The sequence below is a fragment of the Scardinius erythrophthalmus genome (assembly GCF_964197995.2).
Source record: "Scardinius erythrophthalmus genome assembly, chromosome: 21".
In the NCBI taxonomy this organism is placed as follows: domain Eukaryota; kingdom Metazoa; phylum Chordata; class Actinopteri; order Cypriniformes; family Leuciscidae; genus Scardinius; species Scardinius erythrophthalmus.
The window spans coordinates 16,830,218-16,846,605 of record NC_138241.1 but is presented as its reverse complement, the minus strand read 5'-3'; the positions used below and the strand labels follow the sequence as shown (position 1 = coordinate 16,846,605).

The 16,388-nt window shown below is 36.2% G+C and overlaps 1 protein-coding gene across 1 annotated transcript in view; it reads left to right on the top strand.

Moving 5' to 3' along the window:
* The first annotated feature begins 408 nt into the window (after positions 1-408).
* The window catches only part of psme4a (proteasome activator subunit 4a), a 33,591-nt gene continuing 17,611 nt past the window's right edge, over positions 409-16,388 (top strand). The window contains exons 1-21 of the mRNA XM_081350198.1: positions 409-948; positions 2,531-2,671; positions 2,903-3,019; positions 4,234-4,290; positions 6,169-6,213; positions 7,522-7,671; positions 8,447-8,510; positions 8,609-8,683; positions 8,835-8,957; positions 9,057-9,149; positions 10,225-10,490; positions 10,659-10,845; positions 11,259-11,348; positions 11,435-11,499; positions 11,587-11,737; positions 11,976-12,074; positions 12,159-12,228; positions 12,327-12,394; positions 12,700-12,915; positions 15,504-15,661; positions 16,086-16,181. Coding sequence (XP_081206324.1) covers positions 698-948; positions 2,531-2,671; positions 2,903-3,019; positions 4,234-4,290; positions 6,169-6,213; positions 7,522-7,671; positions 8,447-8,510; positions 8,609-8,683; positions 8,835-8,957; positions 9,057-9,149; positions 10,225-10,490; positions 10,659-10,845; positions 11,259-11,348; positions 11,435-11,499; positions 11,587-11,737; positions 11,976-12,074; positions 12,159-12,228; positions 12,327-12,394; positions 12,700-12,915; positions 15,504-15,661; positions 16,086-16,181 — 2,582 coding nt within the window. The 5' untranslated portion in view covers positions 409-697. The remainder of the gene's footprint in view (positions 949-2,530; positions 2,672-2,902; positions 3,020-4,233; positions 4,291-6,168; positions 6,214-7,521; positions 7,672-8,446; positions 8,511-8,608; positions 8,684-8,834; positions 8,958-9,056; positions 9,150-10,224; positions 10,491-10,658; positions 10,846-11,258; positions 11,349-11,434; positions 11,500-11,586; positions 11,738-11,975; positions 12,075-12,158; positions 12,229-12,326; positions 12,395-12,699; positions 12,916-15,503; positions 15,662-16,085; positions 16,182-16,388) is intronic.

Sequence of the window (16,388 nt, the reverse complement as noted above, 5' to 3'; positions counted from 1 at the left end):
AATCCTTTAAATAGTCAATTTCATTTTCAAATGTAAACCCAACAGGTATGAAATGTCAGAAAGAGAAAAAAATAATGTCAATGAGAAGACGAGCATACTATGGATATATAAATATGTAGGCCTACATTTAGTGGATACATATATGTATTAATTATTCAGAATACACAGTTGGAAAGAAAATATATTTATAGGCACATTTCAAGATAATACAGAGATCATCATTCATTGTTTTAATCAACTGGCAGCCATAAAACATAGTGATAATCTGCATTCTCATGCATGTAGGTGCGCTGAACGCTCTAACCGTAAACTCCGGTCACTAGAACGCGGAAGTAGTTGTGCAAGTAGTCCATTCTCAGTAAACTGTTCTTGGATCTGTTATGTTGGAAACAAGGTGGAAGTGACGCAAGCTGAGGAGGGTGGAGTTGCGGCATGTGTGTTTGTTAGCTACAGCTGAATGGAAACGAATACATGGAGCGCTCGTGTAGAAATTTGATACATGACAGCAAGCGGCTCTGCTTAAAAGAAGTCATCATTATCCTAGAGAGTTCAGAAACGACATGAGCGATGACAGTGCGCGTCTTCCTACAAGAAAAGACCACGGCTGTATTATGGTTTTGACATTTATTTAGTTTTATAATTTTTAATACTTCTCTTCCCATCTCAGAAGCTCATCACTGTCTGGAATATTTTATACATGACTATCTCTAAAATAATCGAAGTGGAGGAGCCACAATTGGGGGACTGTAATATGAAAAAAGAAGCATCCAATTTATTAGGGTTTGTTCCGCAAAAAGATATTGTTTACAACGAACTTCTGCCGTACAAGGACAAACTAGACGAAGAGTCCAATGAAATTTTGGCACAGATTAAAGGAAACCTCGGCCGAGCCGTCCAACTCAGAGAGATATGGCCAGGTGTCTTGTTGTGGACGAGGAAACTTTCCACGTAAGTATAAATCTGGCATTATCTCATCAAACATTATCCAGGAATCCTCCTGATAGTTTGATCTGCCGACGAAATTAAATTGTGGAGTTGTTCATGATCATGAATCATAAATAGGGCCTACATTCCCTTAACCTTAATATCATAAACAGGAAATGTGATGTTCTGTAGACAGCTGAATTACGGGAACACCGAATGACCCCTTTGTATTTAGGAGGATAAAGCAGACTAGGGTAAAAATATCTTTCTTGCGTTTTAAATAGAGCGCTAATCAGAGTGCGCGCTGACTGCTGATGCGCATGCGTAGTCAACTTTGTTTCATTTGCGTCATTGTTCAAACAAACGTTGTGGAAGAACGTTCAAATATATATATATTTATAACGTTCAATTTGAAGACTTTGTGAGATTTTAACTGCGTGTAGGATAAAAGCATTACCTTGAGTTGTTTAGGTTTAAGTTTTTATAAATGATAGCCCATTGCTGACAAATACAATCAATTGGCAACAACGTTATGTTTTGGTGTTAAAAGTATCAAATATAGAGCTAAGTTACCTGTTTGAGCCTTCATTGCAGTGAAGGTAAGGAAATGACTGGTGTTTAACAAGCCATATTTTGTCAGTGATTGCAAAATGGCTTGTTGGTCATGTTTTAGCCACTCAGTGCTATTTTAAGAGCACAACAAGCACAAACTGTCACTGATGTCAGACTGCGTGTGACTATGAGATGCAATACTCGTCTGTAAACATTCAGAGAAATATTGTTCTCAATGTCATCCAAGCCATTTGAGTAAGCCAAGACATCATATTCTTCCTCACTAAATCTATTCATGGGTCTCCAGATTGCCTGTCTTTTTAAGAATGCATGGTATGTCCATGTTTTGGACATGTCCTTAGAGTCAGTAGTTGTGTCCCAAATGTCGCACTCAATCTCTAAACACTATGTATGCACTATGTACTCAACCGGGTAGCCTATTTTCACTGTGAACACACTACTCGCACTATTTATACTACAAAACGTTATATAATAGTGCATAAGTACACAAATTGGGACACACATAGTAGTGTTTGTGTTAGAAATTGTCTCTGTGTGCACTTAGGTGTGAAGGACATGGCTTTATTTATCACTGCCAGTCCAGAGAGCATCCGCACAAAACCCTCTTGGTAAGGTATTGGCATTGCCAGCCTAAGCACAGATAGGCCTACTAGGTATGGCCTAGATTATTCGATTGTGTCAGGTCAGCCACGAGTCCACTTCCTTTTCATTGAAAGCAAGCTTGGGCAGCTTGACCTAAATCTGCTAAAGTGATTTACTTGGGTATCACATGTTGCTTTTATGTTCATATTTCAACATGGAGCAATTGAAAACGCATAAAAATGGAATCATTTTTAGATGCACATTGTTGATGTTATGATCTAACATGACTACACCAATCAGCACAAGGTTAGCACAATAACACTGTCAGTTCTAAAACTGATAATAACCACCAATCTTTTTCATATCATACAACTCACCATCATAACGGTTAATATCAGAGAGATACACAATATAGTTTGAATAAACCCCACAATACATCCTTGTCCTTCAGGTACATGCGATTATATGGAAGAAAGTTCAGCAAAGAGGACCATGTGCTTTTCGTCAAGCTGCTGTACGAGCTGGTCACCATCCCCAAACTGGAGACCAGTTTGATGCAGAGCTTCGCCCGTCTCCTCATCATCCTGCTGAAGTAAGATTGACTTTAAGATAATACAATAGTTCAATAATTAAAATAAACTATTTTAAATATTTAAAATATACATAATTATTTATGTAGCAATGTAATAATTGATTCTTCACCTCACATCAATGCAATTATGACTGTACATTATCCCTCACAGATTTGTAATCGCAGACTGGCAGAACAGCTCTTGAGATTTGAATATCCACCCACCCCTAAGACCCCTATTTTGTCTTTCAGGAAGAAGGAGCTGCTTTCAAGAGAGGACATAGAATTGCCATGGCGACCCTTGTATGAGTTGCAGGACAGGATCCTGTACTCAAAGACCGAGCACCTTGGCCTGAACTGGTTTCCCAGGTACGTGCATATCTCATCAGAGACTATAAAAGAGGATTCATGTTTTTAAAAAATTTCGGAAGGGATTGTGGTTTATAATTTTTGCCAAATATTTGCAATTCAATAAAACGGATAAATAAATGTGATTATATAGTTACTTTAATAACTTCCATCCCAGCTTTGTTTTTCTGGGGCCGTATTCACAAAGAATTTTAAGGCTAAAAGTAGCTCCTAACTGGCGAATTTAGGAGCAACTCCTAAAAATAATGGGCGTGTCACTCGTAACTTTAGGACTCCTAATTTTTTTGACTAAGAGTAATTCACAAAGCATTTTAGCCCTAAAAGTAGCACCTAAGCCTGGGACAGCTTAAAAGAAGTCGAGAGGACTCCTAACTCACTAAGACCTATTCACAAACCGCTTTTTGTGGCATTTCACGTTGCGATGTTTTGAAATGCGTGCGCGGCGGCTACAGGAGCTTCCAATCGCGAGGGAACAATTTTGCATTGTAGGCATAACTAGGGATGCAATAACGCCACCAACAACAACCAAAACTAGGCTACTCATTCATTGCATGTAAACTAATTGTAACGTTTGATTGTGAATCAAATTAAAATGTTCTTCTCTTTGCAAACGTAGGCAGAGGCATATAGTGACAGATTAATTCAATAACGTTGCAAAGATATTGCATCAATCCATATGTTTCATTAGGCTACTAGGCTATTTGTTTTTCCTTACTCTTTATTCATTTAGGCTATTTATTCAGTTATTCATCATCTTCGTCCTTCGCACTACTTGTGTAGCGCACGCATTCTCAGACCTGTCACCTGTCAATCATCATCGTAGGGGAGGGGTTTGGAATCATTCCCGCGTTACAATCATCAGCCAATCAAGGTGGTCACTTCAGTCAAGCTCGTGCATGAGTAATGACGTCATCCATAGCAACAAAGACTCACTCTTAGTTTAGGAGTTGTCATTTTTCTTTACTAAGAGTAGGTCTGAAAGGCGTTGTGAATAACTTTTAAGAGAAAACTCCTAGCTAAAATCTTTTAGTGCGATTTAGGAGTACTCCTAGTGGTAAGATAAAATGCTTTGTGAATACGGCCCCTGATGTCTGTCACAGGGAATTTGCACACATCTTAGAACTGGTGCTGATGTTGAGAATCTCATAAAAATGTTGTCTGAGTAGACAGGAAGTGCTGAGTGTGCCTGTCTTTTTATCTCCTCTCATATTCAGTTCTCTGCGGCCGCGCTCTTCCTCTAAACACGTTCTCGTTAAACTTGCTCAGAGGTGGTAAGGACCATGTTATTTTATGTTAATATTTAAAGGTGCACTAAATCATTTTTTTGCACTCAATGTTTCGCTGGCTCTCATTTCGTCTCAGTGGTCTTTGGCTTTACGCTCGCTTTTTGTCTTTACATCTGTTTGCTGTGGATGCATGACATTTTTGCTGGTGTACAATAACAACGTCTGTTTGTCTTTTTGTTCCTTGTTGATCATCAATGCGTATTCTGCATCTCATACTATACACATAAATGAAATGGATGTTTTTGGATTTATTAAAAATTAAGTTTCACAAGATGACACCTGAAGGATTTGTTTGTTGAAATACTGAATTATGCCAAATAATTGAATTACGCCAAAATGGTTCCTTGTCTGACTTATATTTTCAGATGTGTTTGACCTTATTAATGGGAAAATTACAGAAAATACCAAACAGGAATTTTTTTTATAGATGACTTAGGTTTTTTGTAATTTAATTCTGGAATGTGTTTAAAGCAACATAATAATAATAATTATTATATATATATATATATATATATATATATATATATATATATATATATATATATATATATATATATATATATACATATACATATTATATTAGGGCTGTCAAACAATTAATCGCGATTAATCGCATCCAAAATAAAAGTTTGTTTTTACATAATACATGTGTGTGTACGGTGTATAATTATTTTCTATACATAAATACACACACATGCATGTATATATTTAAGAAATATTTGCATGTATATACTGTGTATATATATTTATATTATATATAATTTATATTATATATAAATATTTTATATATAAATAACACATTTTCTTAAATATATATATGCATGTGTGTGTATTTATATATAGAAAATAATTATACTCTGTACACAGACATAAATTATGCAAACAAAAACTTTTATTTTGGATGCGATTAATCGCGATTAATCGTTTGACAGCCCTAATATATATATATATATATATATATATATATATATATATATATATATATATTAGATTAGATTAGATTAGATTGTCAGCGAAATGAGATGCTTGTCACATTGCACAAAAAAAATACTGGCACCCCGACACAGGCTGTTGGACTCACACTGTGAAATCCAATGCTGTATTGCTCTCACACTATTCAATAACACTCTGTTGCTCAATTGGAATTCCCAAGCCAACACTGAACACGGCGTATTGTACGTTGTTCCTGAGTGCCGAGCGTGTTTGTTGCGTCTGTTTCACCCATGCTCTTTAATGCAGACATCTGATACTCCAGTATCCTTGTTGGCTCCCTCTACAGCAGTAAATCCCTACTGTGGATCACATTATTTTCTCTGAATGAGTCCAGAGGTGAAAGATTACTATGGCCTATTTCAAAACCAAGGTCATCAGGGTCAGAGGCCCTGTCTGGGTGTCGCATATCTGCAATTTTTTGTTGACACTCACAGGCTTTTTTACATTTGTTTAGCTGTGTGATTTTTATGGTGCATGTGTTTGATGGGTTTCATGCGAGTGATGAATGTGATTTGATGTTTTGGTATTGAAGAACAGAATCTCATGAAATAGTCCCTCTATTTTAGATGCTCACGATAAAGGGGTTGATAAAACTTTAAAAATAGCTTTGCTGACCAGCTTTTAAGCAGCATATAGGTCACAGATGGACAATCAGCCTAATAAAAACTCTACTTCCCAAAAGTTCCTCACCACTAGACTCATCCCCACCTTTGGGGGATTATAACAGGAGACTGAGGAGTTTTTGTAATGCATGAATGGGTCTAACAAACACTAGTGTGTTGGTTTTGTTTATTGTAGAATTGTTTGCATGGAATTAAAGTGTTATTATATGTAGTTTTGGACACTTTCAAGTTTCTCTTCCTTTTGCAGCTCAGTGGAAGGAGTTCTGAAGGCCTTAATCAAGAACTGCAGGCCGTAAGTACTTGCATATCTTCAGAGGTGTAAAGAGTACCCGGAAACCATACTTGAGTACAGATATCCTACAGCAAAAATGACTCCATTTCAAGTCACAAATTCCAATATGACTTGAGTAAAAGTCTTAGAGTATCTTATTTTAAGTACTTTAGTATTTTAGATGCATTTTTGCATTTAATTGCATTACTCTTCATAAATTAATATAAAAAAATGTAGTTAAGTAGAGGGTAAAATTTGGCAATATCTTTGATACTCAGTAAAATATACTTATGTACAGTAACTAATTACATTTACTCAAATACTTGTTATGCCAGACATGCACTACCAATCAGTATTTTGGGAATCTTCAGAAATTAGACTTTCTATTCTTTAAATATTATTAAGCACAAAATTATTAACCATCACAACTATTTTCAACATTGATAATAATAAGGGACGGTTTCTTGAGCAGCATAATATCATTATTTTTGAAGAAATCATGCTTTGCTGATAAATGTAAAGTTTTGATCACTACTTCCTAAACTGTCATTTTAGTTATTTCATAGTTTTCATGTCTTTAGTATATGACAACTAATAAAGAGTGAGCAGTTGTGTCCAAACATTTGACTGGAATGTACATAGACATACACATAGATCTTCAGTTTCTCCTTAGTCATTTAATCCTTTTTAATTCTATTTTAATTTGGCTTTGTTGGAGTTTCCTGTCTCTGAGAGACCGAAGTGTCCCAGGATCAGTGCAATCCGTTCCTTAGCAGGAGGTCAAAAAAGACATAATATCACTTAACCACAGACTATTAAAATGAGGATAAAACTGTTTTAATACAGTGTAAGTGACATAGAAAGAGACAGTCGTATGATTGGCTTGTTTCTACTTAAAAACAGTGACACAAAAGAAAGAGACTCTATGGAAGTTATCTAGGGTGAGGTGAGGCTGCATGTTCAGAGCTCTTCTCGGCTCAACTTGGATTACAGAAAAGGTTGTCATGCGCTCGGTCAGTGAAGCTCATACTTTTAGCTTGTTCAGATAACGCACTGTTTGCAGATTGCTCATGTATGGGCCAGTAGATGATCGACAGGATGTCGTGATTCTTGAAGTGGCTTCGTTCATTTTACAAAAGCATATGTTATTCAGTTAATGAGAGTTTACTTGTACTGCATACAGTTTAACATGATATTTAGGTACTGTTAAATTCATATTAAAAAAGAGAAACATCACAAAGGTTTAGTAATGTTATATGCGTGCATAACACTTGACGTGTCAGCAACAACAAAATCATTCTCTGTCTGTCTGTGTTTGTATGCATGCAGTTATTTCCCAGAATCAGCAACACAGGAGATGCTGGATGAGTGGAAACCTTTGATGTGCCCTTTTGACGAGACCATGCAGAAGGCGATGGGATATTTTGAGCTCTTCCTGCCCACCACACTCCCCCCAGAGCTGCATGATAAGGGCTACAAGTAAGCACTGTCTGAACCTTATGACACACTTTGAGTCCTTGCAAAGTCAGTGCTATTAGTCTTTCTGCTAGACTTGAAATCATAGATAGAAAAGATTAATTTAGTACACACACACTATCATTCAAACACTTGGGGTCAGTAAGGCTCCAATGTACTCCGAAGCTACATTTATTTAATCATAAATACAGTGATGGTAATATTGTAAAAAAAAAAAAAATACATACATATATATATATATATATATATATATATATATATATATATATATATATATATATATATATATATATATATATATATATATATATATATATATATATATTGTATTTAAAATAACTGTTTTCTATTGTGATATATGTTTTAAAATGTAATTTATTTCTATGATGGCAAAGCTGAATTTTCAACAATTTCCAGTATTTCTTTCTTTAAAGAAAATCATACTGGCTCCAAACTTTAAAATGGTAGTGTATATTGCAGAATGGAGATGAGTGGAATAGCCATTGTTATTTTTTAAATGAAATTTAATTTGAAAAGTCATTCATACAAACTAGAATGTAAAAACTTAAAGAAAACACAATTTTATTTACTTTGTCATACTTCTCAAATTTCTGTTAAAACATAAAAAACAGGAATGCTGAAATCATAGAACTTATATTGGCTTTGGAAAATACAAAACTGTACAATACGTAACTGTCACACATTCAATACAAATAATATTTTTTCCAGAGTTAAAAATACACTGAAATACCTTTATTTGAATTATGTGTTTCCACAGACTTTGGTTTGATGAGTTGATAAGCCTGTGGGTGTCGGTGCAGAACCTTCCAAGCTGGGAAGTGGTATGATTGTCTCACTATCGAAGTTAAATCTGTGGATTTCTCTTTCACAACCTCATTGATTCATTACATTAGTGTTAACCCGATTTCGTCTTTTCCAGAATCTTGTCAGTCTTTTTGCACGACTGGCAAATGACAACATTGGTTACATAGATTGGGACCCTTATATACCAAAGGTGAGAGCATCGCTCCAAAATTTTAGTCCGCTGTCTGTTTTTACCAACAGGTTTCTTGTTTAAGTGATTTTCATGTACACATTAAGCCATTAAATCCAGAGCTAGTTCAGTGTTGCTGGTTCTACAGTTTGTATTCTGTGTCTGTTTTCAGATCTTCACCAGGATCTTGAGGAGTCTTAATCTTCCTGTAGGATCCAGTCAGATGCTGGTTTCCAGATATCTGACGAATGCCTATGACATCGGTCATGTGGTCACCTGGATTTCTGCTTTGCTGGTCAGTGTTAAATAAAAGCACCTTCCAATGAAAATATGCTATTGAAATACCATCAAGTTATGATGTAATACATTTGCTTTATATTTAATGTGTTTTTAGGGAGGTCCAAGCAAACAGACCCAGACCCAGCTCAGTGGCCTTTTCAGCAGTATCACCTTGTTTTTACACCCTTCTAACCACGGCCGCTGGCTGGTGAGTTACTGCTAGGGATTTCTGATTCTGATATTTATGCTTCATTTCTACTTTATTATAAATAAATGTTATATCAAATATAAAGTATAATTATGATATAATAGTATTTATAAGTATAAACTAATTAAAAATATAAGAATAAACAAATTCACTGGATTATCTAGACATTACCACATGATTTTTAAAACCAAGAAGAAAGAGCAAAATGAGTCGGGTTGCCATCCAGATTTGAATCGTTCTCCCAGAATGCTTTAGAAGAGCCTGCAGCTGTGTCCGTTTCAAAAACACTGCTGCTATCAACAATACATGCCATTCTTTTCCTGGAAGCATCTCCTCATAGACGAGGACAGCTCATCTTTCCAGGGTTGCGTGTTTGCTTTGTCTGCGAGAGGCATCTAGTTGTCACAGTAAAACCCTGCGAAAGCTTTGTCCTTTTATTGTCGCCACATTGTTGATGAGATGTTCAGTCTGTAGAACATCTGATTTGTTTTTTAGAAGCTTACAGAAAGTGTTCTTCCTTTGATGCAAATGAGTTGTGTGATTTTTGTTTGTGGTGGGCATCACAGGGTACAGAACGCTTTATGACAGTGAGGAATGTGTCGAAGGCCGACATGCTCACTTGTTGAAATGGGAATCTGAAGTTGAAGTTAATATCCGTCCCTTTCATCAAATGGATTTTGTTTTTGTTTTTTGACCGTAAATGCTCAGAACAAAAAAAAAAAAAAAAAAAAAAAGTGAAACCATCCACGATTCCATGTTTGCTTAATTTATTTTAGTCTTCAATGACCCTTTGTCTCCTTAGAAAAATAAATCTCATTATTACAGACCCATTACAGATGTGGGTGCCGGGTGGGAATTTTGTTCATTCGGTCCGTTTCCCAGTTGTAATAATATCATTGTGGTCAGAGCACCATTTCCAGGCCATTTCCCCTCTTTCTCCCCAATGATTTCCTTCCTCCTCCCCTTCACTGTAATAGAAAAATAATAATAATTAAATTTTGCATGTAAATATAAGTTCCATATTAAGTCCTGTTCAAAATCAAAAAACATTTTTTTTTGCTCTGTCCGTCCCCAGATGAAACTCATGAAACTCCTTCAGCGTTTACCTGCCAGCGTTGTGAAACGTCTGCATCGAGAACGTTACCGGACGCCAACGTGGCTGACCCCTGTTCCCGAAAGCCACCATCTCAGTGAGCAGGACATCACAGACTTTGTCGAGAGCATGAAGGAGCCCGTCCTTCTTGCCATGTTTAGCAAAACCGGCAGTCTGGATGCTGCCCAGGCCCTGCAAAACCTTGCCCTGCTCAGACCCGAGCTGGTCATTCCTCCAGTGCTGGAGAAGTAAGTGTGTGTGTATTTGTTTGTTTAAAGCACATGCTAATGTCTTTTTAAGTTAACAACTTACAATAACATTACATTACATTAAGACTACATAAATTGATGATCAGCTGATGGTTTGCTTGATCATTATCACATAAAAGCATTTTTGGGACCCTTTTCTAATTTAAGGACATATCCCGCCATGGAGACCCTCACTGAGCCTCACCAGCTGACCGCCACTTTAAGCTGTATGATCAGTGTGGCACGGAGCCTGGTGGCCGGGGGCAAGAGTTTTCCAGAGGGCCCCACACACATGCTGCCTCTCCTCATGAGGGCTCTGCCGGGGGTCGACCCCAATGACTTCAGCAAGTGTATGGTGAGAGTCTGTTTAAGACAGTGTTGCTATCAACTGAAACTATAACGGTTGGAAATAAATCTGAAATAAAATATAAATAATAGATGATAAACTAAACAATTAGAACTGAAATAAATGAGCTTAAATTGAACCATTAAAACTAAAAAGAAATATAATATAAATTAATATGAAATAAATATAAATTAAAGATAAATAGAAACATTAAAAAATAAATAAAAGCAAGCACATAACAAAATTACCCTTTGGTTCACCTCGAGATTTTGCTGTGGGGTTTTATAGTAGAGTTTTTCAATTGATGAGTAAAGTAAAGCGTTTTGTTCTACAATGTAAATTACACACCCATAGCGAAACACAAATTTCGCTTTTCATGTGGAGGTGTGTATGTTTTCAAATATTTCTCTTATTTTTTTCAGATAACATTCCAGTTATTAGCAACTTTTGTTACTCTTGTGCCATTGGTGGACTGTTCTGCTGCTGTTCAGACAAGAAATGACCTCACGCAGGTCAGATATCCTCCCGTCCTTATATTATTTTTACGTGCCATAGTTCATGTGCGACTCAGTCTTTCCTTTGATTTTTCTTTGTGCAGGTGGAAAAAGAGTTGTGTTCTGCCTCTGCAGAGTTTGAGGATTTTGTTCTTCAATTTATTGATAGGTACAGAACTCAGAGTACCGAATAAATACTGTACATGTGTTTTTTCTTTCTGTATCTTCATTCTCCCTCTTATGTTTGTGTATTTAGGTGTTTTGCACTGATTGACATCAGTACTCTGGAACAGACTCGGGAGGAGATGGAGACAGAGAAAATGACTCATCTAGAGAGTCTGTTGGAGCTGGGCCTGTCCTCCACACTCTATACTATCCTCACACAATGCTCCATGGAAATATTCCAGGTCATTACAAACACACACATGGAGTTAGAGCTAGTCATAACATACACTACCATTCAAAAGTGTTTTTTGTATCATATATGTCTTTACTGTCACTTTTGATCAATTTAATGTGTCCTTTCTGAATCTTACAGACATAAAAAAAATATTATAGACCCCAAACTTTTAAACTGAAGTGTATTTCTGTAGGGCTGCTATGACTATGTGATGATACCTGAACATATTTCATTCATTTTCACAGGTGGCTCTTGGAAAAGTCTTCAACTTCGCCACTACAAACATTTTTGAGACTCACGTTGCTGGACGAATGGTAGCAGACATGTGCCGAGCTGCAACCAAGGTCAGTGACCTGAGCTCAACTCACAGACATTCACAGCTGACAGCGTTTCTCAAAACAATTTCAAATGATTATTCTCCTTTTTAGTGTCACCCAGCAAAGGCTCTGAAGCTCTTTTTGCCTCACTGCTGTAATGCCATATTACAAATCTCATCCAGTAAGTTCCACATGGCACATGCACCTAATGTGTTAATGTCAGTATATGGATTGCTACATGTGTTGTGCGTTTCCTGTTAACATACCATGTGTTCTCAGATGAAGAGGTATTAAATGAAGAGGAGCTTGATAAAGAACTGATGTGGAACCTCCAGCTGTTGTCTGAGGTCAGTCACTCGATTCTACAACTCGTAGATAAGTAGCTGTGTAACTTTGTAAATGCTGAAATCATAGAAATCTATAGCTAGAAATTACTATTTTAAATATAAATATATATATTTCTATTTATATATATCTATCGGTAAGATTATTTAATGTTTTAAATAAAGTCTCTTATGTTCACCATTTATCTGATCAAAAATAAAGTAAAACATTAATTGTCTTACTCTTGTAATTGTAACTTGACTCTAGATTCTGAGAAACATATCTAGACAGAGATGTATAAGATCACAGTCCTTGTCTTTGTCTGTAGGTGACCCGTGTGGATGGCGATCAGCTGCTGCTCTACAGGTCTCAGCTAGTGCAGATTCTTCAGTTGACTCTGCACCTGAAATGTAAGCCGGGCTACAGTCTGGCTTGTAAGATGCTCTATCACACCCTGCGTTCCCTATCCCTCATCTATCCCAGAGAGTACTGCAGCGTTCCTCGTGGTGCCCAGCAGCACACTGACACATACCTACCAATCAAGGTCAGCCTCAAGGGAAAAAAACATTAAACCTCTCATAGTGACACAGGCCTCATCTCTGCTAAGAAAAAAAATCTGAAATCTTCTGTTGTAATCCTGAAGAACCCATTTTAAGAGTCCGTTTAAAAAAAAATTGAGACACAGTAAGAGTATAGACCAGGGCTATTCAATTGGCGGCCCGCGGGCCACATGCGGCCCGCCAATCATCTCCATGCGGCCCGACGGCACCAACCTCCCTCCTCCTCTTTTCGCTCCGATTGACCTGAGAAACGTTTTACGTGTGAATATTTCAGCAGTTATTATATGTGTCCCGAATTTATGTCGACTGAACCAGCGATAGGCTACCAATCATTCGTGAATGATTCATTCTTTTGGTTCGATTCTTTCTAAACGCGCTTGCATAACGGTCTAAAACTATTCGGATTCATTCGGACTGCTCCGTCACTGAATCATCTGAAGCGGTTTCTCGTTCAGTACAGTTACAACAAATAGCGATGTTTTCAGTTGTTTCACTAGTTGTTTAAACACGGCCCAGCGCGGAGTTGCGTTTACTCCCGGTCCCGGACACACTAATATTAAACAGCGTTGCGACAACCAGTGGAAGCGTTTCAGTTCGACAGAAACATTTCTGTTACAAACCACAAATCACTCGATGATTTAATTAGTATTAAATCGGATGAAACAGCCTCAACATTCCCAACAAGACTGATGAGGAAAGCAGGAGAAACATTGTGGCATGAACGAAATTAGAAGACTTTAAATCCCCTAATCACCCTTACAAACATTTACCACATTTACTGTAGTAATTTACCATGGTTGGGCAGAAATGTGCAATATTTATATTGAATACTATGTAGTAATAAATAAATATAGTAAATATATACTATAATATTATATAGTATAATAGTAAATATAGTGATTTATATTGCATTAGATTTATTAGGTGGGTAGAGGAATATATATTTAATGCTTGTTATGAAATTATGTCAGTTTCTTTGTAAAGGTGCAGTTTTTAACTTGTGTTTAGGCATTTTTTATACAGTGGGAGCCTGTGGTTAACAAGTCTCACTGTCAGAATATTTTCATTTAAGCATAACAATTATAAATAAAATAATTATTATTTCTCACCAACAGCTATAAGTTTGTATAAATAATTTATTTGTTCCAAGGAAAATAGTTGTACACAGCTGTAAATTATCAAGTTTTTATTTATTATGGTTTTATATATTTGCATACTGTTGGGTACCACATTTCCAAGTAAATACCACACTTCTTTAGGGTTATTTTAGCTTATTTATTGAAACTGTTATGTTTCAATAAATAAGATAAACCCCCAAACCAACTCACCGGCCCACCTCAACTTTCCGATTTGATAATGCGGCCCTCGAATGAAACTAATTGAATAGCCCTGGTATAGACCATTTGTGGAAAGCATACAGGTAACTTAAATCAGTTTTATGTCAAGTAAACATCTCTGACATCTATCTTGGTAAATCTAAACTGAGTTTGAGATATCATTGAAATCTCTTCTGAAACTCTAGAGAAGATATGCGTTTGATTACTGAGGTCTTTTCTCAGAGAAATATCTGAGAAACAGAAGGAGATTTAAGCAAGTCTCCATTGCTCCCAATTTGCAGTAATAGAAGTGATGTCTAGGAGAAACAAATGAGATCAATCAAATGTAATTTCTGTTTTAATAACAATTTATATTTCAAAATGCCAAATGTTATGTTTTAGGGTTAATGTTAGTAAAAATGTATATTCTATAAAATATTATTATTAGGTATAGTCATAAAAATTTTTTTATAGTAGATGTCAATGAGACTATATATATCTCATTGACATCTACTATAATTTTATAATTTAATTTATATAATATATATAAAATGTTTTTTTACTTTTTTTATATATATATATATATATATATATATATATATATATATATATATATAAAAAAAAATTTATTCCAAAATGTGCACATTACCATTCACAACAACAGAGTGACTGGGAAGTCCCCACTAGGATATTTCTGTGTTTGCACCTGTGACCAGGCTTTACTTTTATCCTATCAAATATCTCTGAAGAGGAAGAGATGAGATGTTTGAGTAAATGAACGGATTAGTGGAGCTCCGTCACCCTCTTTAGCCTTGGTATGCCTAAGCACCTTTTCTTAGACAGACAGACGTCACTCTTCCTAACTGTCTGACGTCTTAATGCGTGGTTCATTTGAACTTGACTCTGCTTCAGCATTCTCAGCAAAGGTGTTACAAACCTACGTAGGTTTGTGCAGAAAGTAAGACTGGAATTACTGGCGACTCATTTCAGGCAGCTCAGAATGGGTGACAATAACTCTGAAACTATGCTGACTTTTTACACTCACAAAGAGGTATATTACAGACCTCCTGAAAGGTAACATACAAAAAAGCATAATATGGGCAGTTTAAAGAAAGGTCAAGATAAGATAACAAGGATGACATTCAGTAAACTTAATTTAACAAAACAATAGTATTGTTTCTTCAATACTGTCTCTTCAAAAATCATGTAATGGAGGCTGATATTACACTGATATCTCTGTCTCCTCTCTGGATCAGGACTGGGGTCGGCCTGGAGACCTGTGGAAGCTGGACATCCAGTGGCACGTACCCAGCACAGAAGAGAAAGAGATTGTTTTCTACTTGCTGGATCTGCTGTTAAAGCCGGAACTCCAGCGTCTGCAGAAACACACACAGGGAGAACAGGACATGAGCAGGTCAGCCTTGTTTGAATTCATAAAAACTCTTCTTTCTTTTTGTCTTGTGCACCCACACAGCCCCATCAGTAAGTTCCTATGTATCAACACCAAACCAGAAATTTGATCCTTTAAATTCATATTATACTTTCTTCAGAAGGGGGCTGAATGTGTTCAGGTGTTTATTAGGCAAAAAAATACATATATTTTTTTTTAATCCAAATGTTTTTAAATACTCCCTGGACCCTGTGGTAGACACACCATGTTTCACTGATTTACAGAAGTCAAAGACTATTATTCAAGAATGATTTATTAGCTTATAGATGTTTTTGTTTCTTTCATGGACAAATGATATTTTGATGCCATTGATCCACAAAAGAACATTCAAGGAAAAAGATCAGAGAAAGAATAATTTGCTCTACTAATTTGTGTTATGTCTCTTTAGGGATGATGTTCTTCAGAGTCTGTCTATTGTTCATAACTGTCTTCTGGGAGCAAGCCCCCTTCTGCCCCCCATGAATGGAGAACCCGTCCCGGAGCTGTGAGTAACACACACAATGTACACTACCGTGCAACGTTTTTTGGGGTCAGTAAGAATTGTTTTGTTTTTTTAAAGAAATTAATACTTATTCATGCATTAAATTGATCAAAAGTGACAACGTTGAAAAAGATTTATATTCATATCAAATAAATGCTGTTCTTCTGAACTTTCTATTCATCAATCAAAGATTATCAACATTGATAATAA